General features: G+C 36.0%; 1 protein-coding gene across 4 annotated transcripts in view; it reads left to right on the top strand.

Moving 5' to 3' along the window:
• TTC29 (tetratricopeptide repeat domain 29) overlaps window positions 1–18,535 on the top strand; it is a 236,264-nt gene that overhangs the window by 72,286 nt on the left and 145,443 nt on the right. For all 4 annotated transcript variants that reach the window (XM_059373391.1, XM_059373409.1, XM_059373400.1 and 1 more), the window contains one exon: window positions 14,719–14,931. In XM_059373391.1, the coding sequence (XP_059229374.1) occupies window positions 14,719–14,931 (213 nt within the window). The remainder of the gene's footprint in view (window positions 1–14,718; window positions 14,932–18,535) is intronic.

The following is an 18,535-nucleotide window of genomic DNA, read 5'->3' as shown; positions in this document are numbered from 1 at the left end:
GTTGATTATAGTCCTGTGGGACCCATGAACATAAGCCCCACTGGCCACCATAGCCAGGTGATATAGAGGTGTCCCCTTGGCAGGCAGCAGCCACAAAAATCAGAACACCAAACATGTACAAAAGCTTCCTTCCAAGACCTACTGGTACTTTGGAGCACAGCAGAAGGAGAACTTGAAGATCATGCCTATCTCTCCCAGAGAGTATTCCAGCAAGCTCCTAGATGTGTGTTAAATTTGATGCCTGCCCCTCAGGGCAATGTTTTAATATAAACCGATGAACCTCCTTCACTTTAAGTCTGGTCCTGATTGGCTGCCTCTGAGCTGGGCCCTGGGATAAATTCTAGTTTGCAAATTCTTTAGGAGTGGCTACTCAGATTGCTAGTCTTGTGGGTTTTTGAGGTAAGATCTTCATTTGTTTTCCAAGTTAGATGTTTGAGGGCTTGTCTCTCAAGTGCATGTCTTAAAAGTTGAGAGGCCCAGTATGGGGTTTGAACCCTTTGCTCCTAAGGGAGTCACTCTGGGTTTTGAGGTCTCCCAAAGTTGTGTGTTGGTTGCCATGCCAGGGGTCTAGTTTAGGGCATGTTTGTGTCCCAGCCTCTCCTACCCACATTGATGTGGTTTCTTCTTGTTTGCCTGATGTGTAGTCATCACTCAGCCAGCTTTTAGGGGTTTTTGAGGTAATTATTTCATATGTAGCTATAGACTCATATGTCCCTGAGAAAGGGTGAGTTTAGAATCTTCTTGTGTTGCTGTCTTGAACCTGAGCCTCATGGTATTGATTCCCAACCTCCATACCTGTGTATGTGACCTTATTTGGAAACAGGTCTTTGGAAATGATCAAATTAAGACACTATCATTAGGGTGAGCCCTAATCCAGTATGGCTGGTGTCCTTCTGAAAAGGGAAAATTTGGCACAGAGAGTCATGTGTAGAGGGAAGATGATGTGAAGGCTTGGGTGAATACCATCTATAAGGCAAGGAGTATCTGAAGCTACCAAAAGCTAGGAAAGAGGCATGGAGAAGACTCCTCATAGCATTCAGAAGGAACCAACTCTGATGACATCTTAAGTTCAATTTCCAGCCTCCAAAACTTTGAGAGAATATAGTCTGTCATTTAAACTACCCAGTTTGTGATACTTTTTTTATGGCATCCTTGGGAAATTAATACAGTATTCAATATGGTGTCAGTCATTTTCCTAAAGTAGCAAAAGATGTTATTTCAGGGGCAGGGGGGAAGAATAAAACAATGGTGGAGTGGTATAACTTGACATGTAAAGAATGTAGTGTTCCTTAATTTTAAACTCTGGTATATAAAAAACAATTATGGTGCGTCATGATCAATTGTATACCATCTGAAATAATACAAGGATATTTTTTAAAACTCCTTAATATCTTATATAAACTATCATTTCCTATAGTTTGAGCATTTTACCTTATCCTATATTCCATTATAAATATGACTTCATCTGGTGAGTATTTTTTCCTTTGACATTTGAAGCGAAACTTACTAAAAGAATATTCAGTTCTCAAAAAAAAAAAAAAAGGTTAAGATACAATAATATCATCAGAGGTTTTAATATCATCAAAGATGCCACATCAAAATTAATAGAAATTTCTTGGTAATTTCTTATTTGTCAGGGAATAATATTTGCCAGTTTATTAGAAAAACAATCTTAATAACTAAAAGAAATGCAAAGGATATATCAGTTGTTTAGTGTGGTGTTTTATTTTCTCTTTCATTTTATTAAAAATTAATAGAGATGTAAGCGCTGTTGAGAGGATTTAAAACCCATCAAATATACAAAATCTCAACTGAGGAGGCCTCTGGAGAAGGGTACGGATGATGTGGAATGACAGGCAGACGAATTTTGCATCATACACCCTTTCGCACTGTTAGGATCATCTACCTTGTGTGTTTTTTTTTCAGTTGGGGGGGGGCTAGATAATTTTTAAATTTTCATTGAATGAAAAAAATACTGAAAAGGACAAAAGGTTTTTGCTTGAAGTCTTTTTCCAGGTTATCCCTGTTGTTTGATTTGGAGGCAAGCTATTGTATGCAAATGAGGTAGCACTGAAGAGAGTAACTTGGGTGGGGAATAGAAGGGCAGAATTGTTCTCTGGTGATTACTTTTTCCTAAGCATTTATGATTCCTAAACATTGATGTCAAAGAAGACATGCAATAAAGGTGGCACTAATGGTCAGGAGAGCCTTCTATGGAATAACAAGTAGATATGTATTTCATAAATTGTAAATAGTCATCAGTTGTTTAAAACTGGGCTGAGAACTTATGTTGTTCAATTCCTGAAGATGAATGAATTTTAGAGTTATATTGGATCTTAGAAGTCATCTAGTCCAGACCATAACTTACTAGATGAAGAAGCTGGATAGAATAATTAAATAAATTTGCTGTGGCCAACTAGTTTCTTAATAGCAGGTGCTAGATTTCAATCCAGAGTTCCATATCTTTGTTGGTTCCCCTTATAACCTCTATGTCATACTCAATACAAATACCTATAAAGCTACCATTGCAGTGCATGGTTCTTCCAACTGATTTAACAGCAACATCTAGACACACTTAGACTAAATAGAATGTATCTACAGTGTACATATTGGCAGTAACAGGTAGAAAGGTATATTATGTATGAAGTCCTTTTTCTCATGCATGAGGTAGGTTATATTACCCCCATTTCTGATTGTAGAAACTAGGATTCTGAGAGGTTAAAAGACAACTAAAGCATCTCAGGGCCAAGACGGGAGCCTCTATCTTTGGATTTTAGGTTCATTGTTCTTCCTACTATCCTATACTATCTCCCTGTACAAAGGCTTGCTTGGCAGAGACCTCATGAAATTAACCTTCTGGATTTATTTTTTTCTTGATTTATTAAAATTACAATAAGAAAAGACTTCTGAAATGAAATTGTCCCTGACAGAATTACAGATAAAAAAATTATATCTGCCATACGTCAGCTTGTCCAACCATTTACCTTCATGGTCCTTTTCCCAGGCTTACCTTGCCCAGGATTCTCATTTGTTCAGTGAGAGTTCTATTCCAGCAGTGGGGACTGGTAACATGACCCCCTCATGACTTAATCTCCACTATCATTTTAGCCTATCCAGATTATACACAGAAAGGATGATTCTCTAAAAATCTAAATTCAGGTAGGCTAATACTGTAGAGAGGCCTTCAAATATGGAAAGCAAAATGGGAGAGAAAACAATCAGTGAACTGACAGAACAGGCAGGTTTGGGTGGCTTTGCAATAGGGTTTTTAGTCATGGGCTGAAATCCACGTGTGAGTTGGGCTTTTCAGTAATTGTGGGGGCAGGAAGGGCTCGTGGGTAGCTCACTTGGTTAAGCATCCAACTCTTGATCTCAGCTCAGGTATTGATATCAGTGTTGTGAGTTCCAGCCCCACATTGGGCTCCATGCTGGGCATGAAGCCTATTTTAAAAAATAATAATAATATAGTAATAATAATAATTGAGGGTGGGATAACCTAGAATGGGGAAAATTAGAACAAGGGGAATATTTAAAAGGCATTACAACTCTTAAGGAGTGGGGGTTGTTCTGTTGGCTGAATAGATGAAAAGGATTTCCAGATACTACAGCAGGAGACACAGCATCAATATTCAAATATAGAGCAACAATTTGGAAAAAGGAGAGAAAAAAATGACTTTGTATGCAGTATATATAATAGAATTAGTAGCTATATTATACATAAAATAGATATCAATTTGAAAAAGAAAAGTATTAAGTGTAATATACAGGAAAAGGGATATAAACAGATAATTTACAAAACAAGAAATGTGATATATAATGAATATATAGCAAAATACCCAGCTTCTCTAAAAACCAATTTGAATAATTGTGAAATACCATTTAACACTTCCTAAAATACAAAAAAAAAAAAGTCATGATTTTTTAAAGGAATACTTATGTATATTGCTAGTGATAAGGTAAATCATTTAAATGGTCCTGGAAAATAATATGGCAAATGCATAGCAACTATGAAATTTTCCATACCTTTTTATCTATTAATGACACTTCTAGAAGTTAAAAAAAAAAAAAAATTTAAAGGGTGCCTGGGTCACTTAGTCATTAAACTTCTGCCTTCAGCTCAGGTCATGATCCCAGGGTCCTGGGATGGAGCCCCTGCTCAGCAGGGAGTCTGCTTCTCCCTCTCCCTCTGCCCCTCTGCTTATGCTTTCTCTCTTTCTCTATCACTCACTCTTTCTTTCTCAAATAAATAATCTTAATATAAATAAATACATAAATAAAAATTTAAAGATAGAAAAATACATGAAAGTGTTCGTTGAAATATCATTTGAAATGCAAAATTAATCTAAATATATGAGCACTAGGCAGGTGATTAAAGTATACATCCATTCCCCCCTTGAGAAAATGTTATGTAGGCTTTTAAAATGCTATTATGAAAATATGTAATATGGAGACTATGGTTGTAATAAAATAATTTAGATAAGTAGAAAAATTTCTTTTATTCCTTATCACTGGTCAAAATCATACATGGATATAAAAAAGGAGAAGAATTAAAGTTGACCAAAATAAAACATTTTGATGGATTAATGCTATTATTATTCATAAACTTTCAGATTTTTCATCGTAATGTTTTATTTACACTAATATTTTTGCCCTTAAAATAAGTAAAACATATATTGCATTACATTGCATTGTATCTTTCGCTGAATATCACCTTTGTTTTTTAATTACATTTTCAACATTCTTTTGGTCAGTGTTAGCAGCACTGAGTATCTCAGTTTGCCTGGGGACTAAGGGAGTTCCCTGGACTTGAGACTTTCACGGCTTGAGCTGTAAAATCCCAGACAGACCTGAATGAATTGGTCACCCTAGATAATAGTGAACATCAAAATTTTCTTTTGTTTTTCTAGACCTAGCATTTTATTCGTGGGCTAAGCAACAGTTGAGATTATAATGTCTTTGTTATTTGCTATTAATAGATTTTAACCGGCATAATATGGTTATCTTGGATTTTAAACGACTTGTATTTTCTGTTTAAATTACTATCATATTTGAAAATTTGTAATGACAACACCTCTATTGCATACAGAATACCATAAGAGACAACAGCATTAGAAGCGACAAAGGGCATCTCATTCAATGTTTATCTTTGAAAATAGATTCACCGGTGGCACTGTGGATGTTTTGAAGGGGGAAAAAGAAAAAGAAAAAGAAAAACAACTCCGGCAAAATTTCCCAGTGGCTGCTACTGATTTACAGCTCAAGTTCTGTGTTGGTTCTCCCACGGGGATCTTTAAGACTTAGTACCCTTCTCCCTCTACTCACACCTTTGGTGCAACTTCACAAGTTCACTGGGGCATTTTTTCCTCTTAATAGTTAAAAAGTAAATCCTATTTGTTTGTTTCCCTCTTCTTTTAAACTGCTTCTATATTTGTATATTAAATGTCCCTTGGGAGAAAACTTTTCCAAAAAGAGCCTTTGGAAGAGCAACACATCATTCTATTCAGGTTTCCTAGTACCAGTATGAAGTAAAGCCAATCCAAGGAGTGTGTAAGTATGAACACTGATTACTCCAACACCTCGCTCCCCACTGCAGGTCTGTCAACACCGTTTTCCATTAATCTCTGTGTGGTTGCAATCTCTTACTACTTCTACCCCTGCATTTTTGGAGTTTATTCCAAGAATGGATTTTAAAAATGGGCACTATGATAAATTTTCAAAGGTGCATCTGACTTGATCTGTATTAGAAACTGAGTCACTTTATATTTGAGTAAAAACTAATTTAATAATTAAAGTGTTTTTTTTTTCAGAAGTTAAGTGAATTAGCATTGCTATTTCTATATAAATTAATTGTCACTTTTCAGGGCATGTCAGTTTATTCTCCATCTACTATGTGTACATGTTCATAAGACCTTATAGTATTTAATGAAGAGATCCTTTTTAAGTATTGATAGCCACAAGAAAATTATACCATGTTTGATCTGTGTTAAAGAATCAAAGTCCAAGATCTTTGAATGGAACTTAGAATAAAAATGTAATTAGGTTACATCCCTGAAGTCTGATATATCTTTAAACAAGACTGCAAATGAAACTTTATTAGAGCTTCAAATGAATTATTTCATTGCCTTTTTTTTAAATTCATTTTTTTCCCCTTCTCTTTCATGTCTGTGTTACTGACATTGCTGCTGTATTTTACCTATCTTTTTCAGGGTGTTTTAATTATTTACTGCTTAACGAGTAGCACAGAGAGGAAGCCTCATTGAGAGGTGCTCTGCAGCTGCAGCGGGGTTTTCTTTTTCAAAGCTTTGCAAGGAGGTCTCGTACAGCTGCACCGAGCCGACAGGTCTTTGCCACACTGAATAAACTGTTCTGGAGGCAGTGTTTCCTCTGAGTGGCTGAGACGAGGCACTGCCCTAGAAACATCGCTTCAGAGCTACCACTGACCAAGGGTGAAACAGGTGCTGGATGAAAGTTGGATGTGAGCGGTTGCACTCGCGCCTTAAGTGGCTCTTCATACTGAAGAAGTGACACTGTTCCCTTTAGTTTTTAGTTTTAAAGCATTCCGTGTAGCAGGCTCAGTCATGTTCCCTCCAAATGGTAAATCTAAAAAAACCAAAAAAATAAAATAAAATAACCCAAAAAGAGAAAAGGGCATGAGAAGTTTCTGAATGCCTAGGAAGCACCAGGCACCCTGCACGGTGCCTCAGCTGTTTTAATGCCCTTTGCAGCCACACCCCGAGGCTGGCATTGTTACTCTTGGTTTAGAGCACTTAGAGAAATGGTGTGGGTGGCCCCGTTATGTCATGGTGTTCAGGTTCAAACCTTATTCTCTGCCTTTAAGGTCAAACATTGGACACAGTTTCTAAAAAGGGGTCACTTGAGAGAGTGAGGTCACTTGAGTGGGCCTTGCGCAGGCATTAACTCTGCCACCTACTTGGTGTGGGCAGAGGAAGAGGACCATTGAGGCTCATTTTCCTCATCTCTAGAATGTAGATACTAATACACATATATGTAGCAGCTACTGTTGTGCGAGGCTCACAGTGAGCGCTCAGCTGACATTGTTTTTCTCCCTCCATGCTCACCTGAATAGGTTATTTTCAGTTTGTTAGGTTTTCGTAATACCCCAAAGAGCACATGCTTATTGTCGATCAAAACAACGACGTATTGAGGAGACGTTAATATTCCCCGCACTCACCTCCATCCTCTGTAAGTTAATCAGTACTGATACTTTGGTATATATGCTTCCATACTTTTCTCTTTGCCCATATCAACTATACACACAATCAGAATGTGGTTTAAAATGATGAACAATATATAATTCAAGTAAGAATTACATTATTGATTAAGTCCAATGCAATATCATTCATTAGTTGATCTGATGTCAATACTGACGTTATTGCTTCTCAGACTTTTATACTTGTCAACACTTTTTACTTAGTATTTTAAGATGAGGTGGCAACGATTAAGGTAAAACAATTTATTATATGAGGGAAATAGTAAACTTTGTACACTCTACAATGGCTAGCATTTAGTCCTATTGTTTTACATTATACAAGTGCTTTCCATTTTTAAAAATTATTTAAGGAATTTTGACACTTACACACATTTAAAAACAAAGTTGCCTAATGCATAATCCTTAGAAATTGCAAAGCTTCGATAGAAACCAACTATCTGAGGTTTATTATAGCAAAAGGCAGTCAAGCTTGTATACCATTTCCATCATAGACCACAGTTCACCTATCTAAAATTTAAAAAAACAATAATTAATATCAATCCCTTCAGAATATTTTAAAAGTGCAAGCAAATCTTCTGGGTTTTAAAAATTAACTTACTAGTGGGGTGCTTGGATGACTTAGTCGGAGTTAAGTGTCCAACCTGTGATTTTGGCTCAGGTCTTGATCTCAGAGTCCTGAGATCGAGTCCTGCATTGAGCACAGTGTCGGGTTTTGTACCAAGCATTGAGCCTGCTTAAGATTCTCTCTCTCCTCCTCCCTGTGTCCCAACCTTCTCTCCCTCTCCCACACTAAAAAAAAAAAAAAAGGAACAAAAAACAAAAAGCAAAAAAAAAACACATTAATTCATTAGTATTGTCAACATCATTGATAGACCCTTGGTAAGTTTCTCCTGAACCTGTCTTCCTGGGATCATCTTCATTGCCTGGTTTAGTGACTCATATTTTTTAATGGAGGCATTGTAGCATTCCTGCAATGTCCATCTGAAATCTTTGTTTAAAATGATAAAGAAATGATTCCATTTTTAGAAATAGCATCTTAAGTTTCTTCTAAGTATCCCAAAGTAGTTACTCAAAAGTTATGGGCACATTTTCCTCCTGGTTTATTAAGGATGCTGTTGAGTTACAGAACAAAATCTTTGTTTTTAGCATTCCATTTTGCAGTGTGTGCATTGGGTTATAGTCAGAACAAATCTCCTCTGACAAGAGATAAACCCTTGCAAATGATAGTTTCCATTGGAAAGTGTGACAAGCCCTTAACTATTTCAGCATGTATAGCCATTATAATTATCATAATTGAATGTAAAAACCTAAAGATAATATAAATTGTTCATGCAGTTAAACTAAAATGGAAAGCAATGTCTTTTGTTTTTACAAAAGAGCGATAACATTTTTCTCTTTTTGTTGCTGTTCAATATTGCTCCTAGCAGATTTTATGTCTACATTGTATGGAATAGTAACTTAATGCCAAAGATGTCCAGTAGCTCCAGATTAAAATGTAATATAACATACATAAAGCTTTATTGTTCCTTTAGGTTGTTGTTTTAAGCTAAAGTGGAATATTTCCCTAAATTCCTGAACAAATGTGCACAATTTACCACTAAATATGCTTAAGACTTATACCAGTGCTTCTGAAGAAATAGGCCTTATGGACCTGTCAAATTATTTTCATGCAATTGTTTCTGGAGCATTATTTTTACTGGCAAATGTACAAGTTGATAGAAAAGGAAATAATTAGCTACTTTCAGAATTGCTGATGCATGGAACTAAAAGAATCCAGTCTGTGCATCTTAGAGATTGTGACATTTTAAATTACCTGAATAATACTGGGAGCCATCTTTGGACATAATTAACACCTTGCCTAATTACTGTCAGGTCTAGACAGAGTCACACTTTATTTATGAAATATTATTTTATTCACACTTGCTTTCACCCTTATTATATTGCAAAGTTTAGATTTGTGTGCTGTTTTCTTAAGTGGAGCAACTTCTTTTTTTTTTTTCTTTTTTCTTTTCCCTCCCCCTTCAAGTAATCAATGCACTGCTGAATGAGTTCATTTTAATGCACTCAATCATGCCTCTAATGTTCGTAGCTTACGGGCGCAAGCATCAGTAATGCAGGAATGTTATATGGCTTTAGTTTGGGCCATTTCATAAAATATTCATGGAATCAAAAATGTGCATCAAAATAGCGGCTGGGAGAATTACATTTATGTTCCTGCTTTTATGGCAGCTTCACATTTAAACCCATTTGTGTTAATATCTAGTCAATCTTCCTACTTTAAAAAAAAACTAAAATGGGAGAGATCATATACATTCTCTTTTGCTTAATATTTGTTCTAGACATCTGCTGTGATACAACAAATATCTATAAACTTTCAGAGATATTGTGCAGGGAAGAGGGGTAAGCAACAATTTGGATAATACCCAAATATATAAAATCTTATTTTCTCTACATAGCGTTTGTCTTAACATCCTACCAAGCATTTTGCAGTTTACCACATTGTTTGGGTTTTGTTTGTATTTTTCGAATAAATGGATGGATTTCTTGGATGTGTGGGCTTTAGGTAAAGTGAATCTACTTTGTAAGAGTTTTCTTTTAAGAGTGCACTTTCCTTCAGGTGAAAAGCTGTAAATGCATACCAACCTCCCTATTGTTTATGTAGATGTCCTGTAATTATTTCTAAGACAAACAAACAAGCAAAAACCCCAGAACCAAGGCTTAGTATATTTCCATCCATACCAGGAGACTTGTTTTATACACTTGTCGGTGTATCTCCTAAGTGCTTTCTGGTAGCACCTTGTATTATTGAGTGAAATGATTTCTGATGGTCTTGGTGGAGGACTTGACTCCCTCCCACAAAACATTTTGGCTCCATTTTCTTCCTCGAAATATTCACTTCACTTGAAATATTAGTGATGTCTCTGGATTTTTGCTTCGCATAGAACCATACATTCCAGGCACTTAGTTGAGCCCTAGTTGTCTTTACCGAGGTTCTTCCCGAGACCTTTGTTATTAGAGGGATGATGAAGATTTGCTTGTAATTCCTCCTGCCACTTGAGAAAGCTCACATGCCCCCAGAGACCTTTCCTATGGATGAATATTCCTGAAAGCTTCTCTTTTCTCTCTCATTTTCAGTTAACTTTTATTTTGGGGGTACCTTGTTGTAATTCTCTCTGCCCTCTTCTTCAATGGAAAACAATGTTACCACATGACAATTCCAGAGAAGGACAGTTGTCTAGACACTTGTCCTTCCACAAAATTCATTGTAGGATCTGGAAATCTCACCTGTTTCTGATATTTTAAAGTTTCTTTGGTAACAAAGAGTAGACTATATATGAACACTTTAAAGAAGTTACAACAGGATGCTGTAAGCCAAAATACTGGTTCATGATTTTCATTTATTTTTACATTTAGCTTTGTCAAAATGACCATTATAATGATGGCCTTTTGTAATATTTCTCTCAAGTACATTAAATTTGATTTTTTTCAGATAAAACAGGATACATTATGTCTTAATAAATATTTAGTCTTAATACTAATATCAGTCTTTACCCAGAAAGTAAGAAAATCTTTGAACTCCTATTCATAGTTGAAAATATAAATTAAATGGAAATCATTCCATTGTTAATCATGCTTAAAGGGAAATACTTGCATATTTAAATTACTATGCTCCCTTCATAGTATAGACTATATTTTAATATTTTAAAATCAAATATACCATATTATAATATGTGCTTTCAATTCTGACCAGCCTTCAGAAAGTGTAGCCAAGTCATTTGTGTGCTTATGATTATTTGGATCAAAACCTTGTTGGCTTCTGTACTCGTCTGTTTGCCACCAAATAAGTTTAGAAATACATTTTCCACATCTGAGAACTACTGGAAACACTACTGTCTCTGTTTAGGCACCTCGGTTTAAAATAGAATCCCCAGTGGCCTCATCTGTGGCAATGTGGTTAAGGAAGGGAAAGTGGATCCTAGATGTGGCCACAGCTGACTAAGTCTGGGGCACCCTAGGAATTCCAGGAGCCCCATGGATGTCACCACATGCTTTATGGGAAAGTAGGGAATTTAGATGCAGGATGCATTGCTGGTTATCCATCAGGCTCCTTCAGAAAGACCAATCAGAAGCACATTAGGGGCTAATATCTGTGCTTTTATGTTAGAAATTACCTGCAATTGCCTGAATAGAGTCAAAGAGTTATAGAACTGGAAAAGACCAGAAATCATACAGCTCTAACATTGTTTTTAACTTGAGAGATTTATGTCCGGAGAATGGAACTTACTTCACCCTTATTCCTGAGGCTTGGATTCTTGACCAGCACCTGGGGTGGTGGAACCAAGAGGCATGGGATTTTTATGATCCTGGATTTAAATCCTAAACATCCCTTTTTAGCTATTTAAGTCATTTAACCTTTGTGAGCCTCAATTTTCTCTTTAACGTAAAAGTTATGATAATATATACTTCAGTTTGGGGAAGGTTAAGTAAGATAATGTATGGGGGAAAAACTTTCCATCTTCATGAGCATCCAGTAGGCCTTCGGGAAAGAGTAATACCTTGTTCTTTCTCCCCAGCATCTTGGACCAGGCTCCTTTCTCATGAGAAACCTTAATTTTACTCTTCTGAGAGCTGAACCTTGGCCAATAATCATGAGCTAAGTAAGACACCAATATGAGCCCTCAAATCTTTAGTAAAAAATCAAACTTAACCTTATTCCAAGGTTGCTGGCCATAGTAACCAACTGAAACCAATGTCCCTGAAACCCCCTGTATTTCATTTCTGCTTAGACAGCCTGTCCAGGATGCTGAATAGCACCTGTAACACGAAGAGGAGTCTAGCTGTTAGGGAATACAAACCCCACTTTTTCTCTACTCTTCTCACCTTCATTCCTTTCTCCATTCTCTCTACCTCTCCTTTCCCTACTTTCTACCCTTCCCTTCCTCTCCCTGCCTCTTCTTTCTGCTCCCAGGTAGACCAGATCTTGGACATGGCCATCCGTTCTCATAATACTATATACATCTTTCTGCCTTATTTGCATCTCATTGTATTTAGTGGGTTATCCAAAGCTTCACCTCCTGGCTCTCCTCCTGGAAGTGTGAGTGAATCTTTTATTTTATAGCACACCTTTGGACCCTCTTTCTAACTGGCTGTTGTGTGTAACCACAGATGCCATTAGGTCCTTCCTAGTCTCCTTACAATCACAATTTTTTTTTTTTCTTTTTGGAGCTAACTGGTTTACGTACAGTTCTCTGTATCTATCTTTCCCTATTCACATGACCAAAGAGAAATATGTGCCTGTACTTTATGAGTAGATGGATGCTGGATGGGAAAGGAAAAAAAAAAAGAACTCTGGTATACATTTTTCTAGGAATACAGAGCTATACTTTACAGGCAGAAATATAGTTAACAGAGGAAACATAACACACATATATGTCAGTGCTCCATTTGAGTTTTTAAAAAAACGAGGGTCATGGGTATTTGAGGAAAGGTGTTTCTGGTGAAAGGTGCTACAGGAAAGAGATGAGAAAGTATGCCTGCTATTGTGGGAAGTAAGAGAAAAATTGTGAGTTAAATGTGAAGATAGATTAGAACAGTGAACTTCAACCTTAAGTATTTGCATCAAAATGAAAAAGGATTGGGCATCATTTTAAAATAGCTTCTATCCTATATTTTTATTACAAAATAAACATATTTTGATGATAGAAACATTAGAAAATGCCAATAATCAGAAAGGAAATTGAAACCATCAGTCAACCAAGTAACGCTGATCATGCTTTGTAAATGTTTTCTGTTTTCCAATATTTTCACTTACCACAAACACCTGTCCATGTAATGAAATATTCTTGTATAGTATCATATTTATGGCTCTGTATTCTTGTATCATGTGGAAATTTCATAAGATAAGTTTCTAAATGTCTCTGCTGTACACATTCCCCTCTCTGTGTGTATCCCAGCATCTATGCCCTCCTGCATGGTGCAACAGGGGCTCAGACTGGCCACGTCTCTACTCAGTGTTTTTAGAGGTTATTTACTGATTATCTACTTCTGTTTATTGTATTTCTCTGTGAATGCTGTTCTTACTTATGTGTATATACTTTACTACTTCAATACTAATTCTGACATCAAATTCAGGGCAAAAATAGGGGGAAATTATTTGGAAGAGTCATGGCAGTGGCTGCCATACTCTAGATTATCTAACCTGTGATACCTAATGAAACCTATTTGAGAAAATATGTTGAGCCTGATAAGACTTGCATAGGTTAATTTAATCAGCCGTGGTAATAGTGTCATAAAGACTCAACTACATTTTTTGCAGGAAGAATAAGTTATGCTTAGAGAATACAGTGTTCAGGTATTAAACATATATTGATCCATTTCTCACAATAACACCTTAAATAGTGTACACTATCATTCTATTTTGTAAAAGAATTAAACTCATGCACAGAAAGGGTAGGAATTAGCCTGAAACTGAACAGCGGAGAGGGTAAAGCTGGGATAAGCACCCAAGCTGTGTGCTTGGAGCCCGCACCAGTCTTAACCACTACTATTGGAATGCCCACATATAAGTGCCTTTCCAGTTGATTTCAGTGTAGGTAACTCCCAGTACCGTGAAAGCGTATTTACACTGCAGAGTATTGTGAGGATTTTCACAAGGCAGTTCACACATAGAATACAGTCCACAGCGTGGAACTGCACACTACTCTTCCAGAAACAGGCTTGCTCGTAGTTCAAGGAGTGAAATGACTGAAAGCTAATTTGGAGTTCTGGCTTTGAGACGATATATTTTGAATTGTATTATAAAATATAATCCTGAAAAGCAGTTAAGTTGTATTTTAATTACTAAAGATGAAACAGAATATACAAATGCCTGCATAATAATTGAATTTAAAATTTGGAACAGACGCCTCCTTTCTTAAGGTAACTGAATCTTCTTGGGAATGAAAGAGGTGCTGTCTGTTGAAAAGCAGTGTAGGAAGGTAGTGGAGAGCATGGGTTCTGAACTCAGACTGCCTGGATGTACAGAGCCACTAGCCGTGCAACCATGGGCAAAAATCCTAACCTCACTTTCTCATCTGTAAAAATGGGGTCATAGCAATCCCTGTTTCACAGGATTGTTTTGAAGATTCAATGAGAAATTCATACAAAGCATGTAGCACCTGACCTTACGTACATAATGTCAAATAAAGATCAGCTAACAGCACTGCTATTAATAATTATTACTGGGTTTTCACCCCGTTTCTAAACATGCGTAATCCTCTACTTGCCAAGACACATCCAGCAGGTGTTCATCCGAAATCATCGCTGAATCTGAGGTCCAGATTGAGATCGCTCCTTTCCCAGCTTATGTCTTCTTCATCCTTAGAAATGCTTGACTGTATTCCATGGTCTCCACCCCCCTTTAATAGTAAAACACAAGATGTATACAAAATTTTTGAAAATGTGCTCTGGCCTGTGGTTTATATTTATGAATGGCTTTTATTCTTCAGGTCAGCTTCTGGAAGCTGCTGAGCATTATGAAGCATTCCATCAGTTGACGCAAGGGCGGATATGGAAGGACGAGACAGGCCGCTTTCTCAACTTGTTGGCCTGTGAGAGTCTCCTGAGGACATACAGATTACTCTCAGACAAAATGCTGGAAAATAAAGAATACAAACAGGCCATCAGAATTCTAATAAAAGCTTCTGAAATAGCCAAAGAAGGTGGGTGGAAAAGAACACTCTCGCATAGCTTCCTTTAATGGGCAGACACTGCTTCTCCCAAGAGTGAAGTAAACCTCGTCAAGTGTTTGGGTGATTATTTCCTATGAAATGCAAAGACAAATGCCATCAATATACTTTCAGACTTCACTGTAAAACAGAGGTGCCTTAGTGCTGACAACAAGAAACCCATTAATTTCCTGAAAGCTTTATCTCCAAAATTATAAGCCTCTGGGAGTAGCATTATAAAACAATGAACCTATAATGACAAGGTAAGGTCATTTGCAAAAGTTAAGGGTGTGTGTCTCTGTGTGTGATTGAGGATGTATATTTCTCTCAATCTGAGAGACCTCTCAATGTTTGTAAGTCCTTATGGTCAGGTAAGGGAAGATAATGATAAATATTTAGTTAGGAGTAACAGAAAAATAGAACTCTGGTATATTTTGGACGCTTGCCTGTCAAAGTGTGGCCTTTGCACTGGTAGCATCAGCGTCACTAGAAGCTCATAAGAAAAGCAGCATCTCAGGCTCCACCCCAGACCTCCTGACTCAGAATCTGCAGGTTAGGAAGCACTCCTGGTGATTCATATGCACATTTACAGCAGTAAAAATGCTTTCATTTTTTCATTTCAATATTTCCCTCAATATTCTATATCATGTGTATATGTGTAAAATATAAAGAAAAAATTTGGAGCATATACTCATAAGCTTTTACTTTGTAAAATGTAAAGGTATTTTATTACCATTATTTATCAAAAGAGTTGACTTTTTATGAAGGAGAAAAAGAAACTATGCTCCTTAAAGTGTATTAGTTCAGGATATATTTAATTGATTGGTTTATCAAGTAACATACGGTTTATTTGGAATAAGCGAGACTGAATTTCTGGCTGTGATTTTAATTTTCTAAAGAGTTAAAGTAAACATCTTAGCTTATTCTCTCCGTTACTTCTTTTTAATGATATTATAATACTTATAGGAAATCATCCTCATTGAAAGATGTATCCCACTGAATGAACTGCTTTTGAATGACTGGTGATCTAGTACCTTCCCCAAAGGGGTAAACAGTCACATGAATAGTTAGCCCTTAGATCAATTTCAGCAGCTAACTTTAGTCAGATGGAAGGTTATGTGGATTTTCCATAGAAAGTAATGTATTAATTAGGAAAAAGGTATTTTGCTTTAGGTTCACATTTGCTAAATTGTAAGGTAGTTTATAAAGAAAAAAGGCTCCGAGGATGTCTTCACACAGTCAGAGCCTGCCAGACAGTCTCCTTTTAAAAGTGTCTTTTACTTTTCAAAGGACAGATAAGGAGAACAGGAGAAATCTTATGCTAGGATAATTTTTTAAATATCTTTTAAAGGTGATAAATATTTGCCCTGCGTTTCCTGTATAACAAAGTAGATAGGTTAAGGGATCACACAGTATCTTACAAGAGCTCTGACAACAGCTGAATGCCCTGAGACAAAGTATTTCTTCTTGCCAGTATGTCTTACTTTAGTTAAGGAGACTGAAGCAGCAAACTGATGATTGCCTGCCTAATGAAGCATGCCTCCCACCCTGGTTTGCATAACATTTAATGAGTCCTGACATACACTGTGGCCCAACTCCTTTACTAGGGCACTTGGTTTAATGCACAAGGATAATACTGGCCATGCAGTGGTCTCATCTTTTGATTATTCTATTTATTTTCATTTTTCAGTCATTCATTGGTCTTTAGTATAGTCTCAAAGCTGTACAACCAAAACACTAATGCGAAACTCAGTAGAAGTCACTCTCCATATTCGACTTTCCCTCTCCCCTAATAACTATTATGTTAACTTCTGTCTCCTTGGATTTAACTATTCTGGAAAGTTCATATAAATGGAATCACATAATGTGTGTCCTTTGTGTCCAGCTACTTTCACTTAGCATAATGTTTTCAAGGTTCATCCATCTTATAGCATGTATTACTACTATATTCCTTTTTTATGGCTGAATAATATTCCATTGTATGGTTATGTCATATTTTCTTTATCCATTCATCAGTTGATGAACATTTATGTTTCTCCCACCTTTTGTCAATTATGAATAATGCTACTATGAACATTTGTGTACAAGTTTTAAGTCTTTTGTCTCCAGACCTAGAAGTGGAATTGCTGGGTCATAGGGTAACTCTATGTTTAACTTAAGGAAGAGATGACATAGAGTTTTCTAAAGTAGCTGTCCTATTTTACATTCTTCCCAGCAATGTGTAAGGGTTTCAGTTCTTCCATAAGCTTTCTCACCAGCACTTGTTGCTGTCCTTCTTTTTGTTTATAGCCATCTTATTAAGTATAAAATGGCACTACACTGTGGATTTAATTTGTATTTCCCTGTTAGCTAATGATGTTGAACATCTTTTTATGGGCGTATAGCTCAATTGCATAGCTTCTCTGTAGAAATGTCTATTCAGATTCTTTGCCCATTTTCAAGTGGGTTGTCGATTTATTATTGAATTGTTTTAAGTATTGATGTATTCTAGGTGCAAGTTCTTCATCCGAGATATGACTTGAAAATAATGGTTTTCTTTTCACTTTCCTTTGAAGTACAAGTTTTTGATTTTGGTGAAGTCCAAAATAATTTATTTTTTTGTTTTGTTGTTTGTGTTTTTGGTATTATAACTAAGAAGGCTTTTACAAATCCAAGGTCTTGAAGATTTACTCCTACATTTTATTCTGTTTTATACAATTTTAACTCCTATATTTAATTAAGTCTATAGTCTGTTTTTTTAAGATTTTATTTATTTATTTGACAGAGGCGCCCCTATAGTCTATTTTTAAGTGTGTGTGAAGGGGAATATGATAAAGGTCCAACTTTATGTTTTCCATGTGGATATCCAGCTGTCCCAGTACTATTTGTTATACATACACTATTCTTTTCCAATAATTTGTCTTAGGACCCTCATCAATAATTAATTGCCCATAAATGTGAGGGTTGTTTTCTGGACTGTCAAGTCTATTGTAGTGATCTATGTATCTGTCCTTATTCCACTACCACATATTCTTGATTATTGTAGTTGTGTAGTAAGTTTTGAAATTAAGAAATGTGAGTCCTCTACTATCCTTTTTCAAGATTGTTTTGACTATTCTGCATCACTTGCATTTCCACATGAATTTTAGGATTACCTTGTACATTTCTGCAGAAGGGACAGCTGGAATTTTCATAAGGATTGAATTGAAACTGTCAAGAAATTGGGAGAATACTGCTACCTTAACACTAAGTTTTCCAATCCATGAGTATTGGTTATCTGTCCATTTATTACATATTTTATTTCTTTCAATGATGTTTTATAATTTTTAGTATATACAGCTTGCCCTTTTGTTAAATTTATTTCTAACAGTTTTTTTCTGATGCTATTAGAAATGAATTTTTTTCTTTCATTTTCAGATTTTTCACTACTTGAAGGTAGAAATAAAATTAAGTTTTGTACCCCTGGGGATAAAAATATATGTTTATATAAAAAAATAAAAATTAAAAAAAAATAAAAAAATATATATGTTTATAAAAAATAAAAGAAAAAAAAATTAACTTTTGTATGTTGATCTTGTATCCCCTGAATATGTTTATTTGCCTTAACGGTTTTTTGTGG

The sequence above is a fragment of the Mustela nigripes genome, chromosome 1 (genome assembly GCF_022355385.1).
Source record: "Mustela nigripes isolate SB6536 chromosome 1, MUSNIG.SB6536, whole genome shotgun sequence".
Taxonomy (NCBI): domain Eukaryota; kingdom Metazoa; phylum Chordata; class Mammalia; order Carnivora; family Mustelidae; genus Mustela; species Mustela nigripes.
This window is presented reverse-complemented; position numbering and strand designations above follow the sequence as displayed.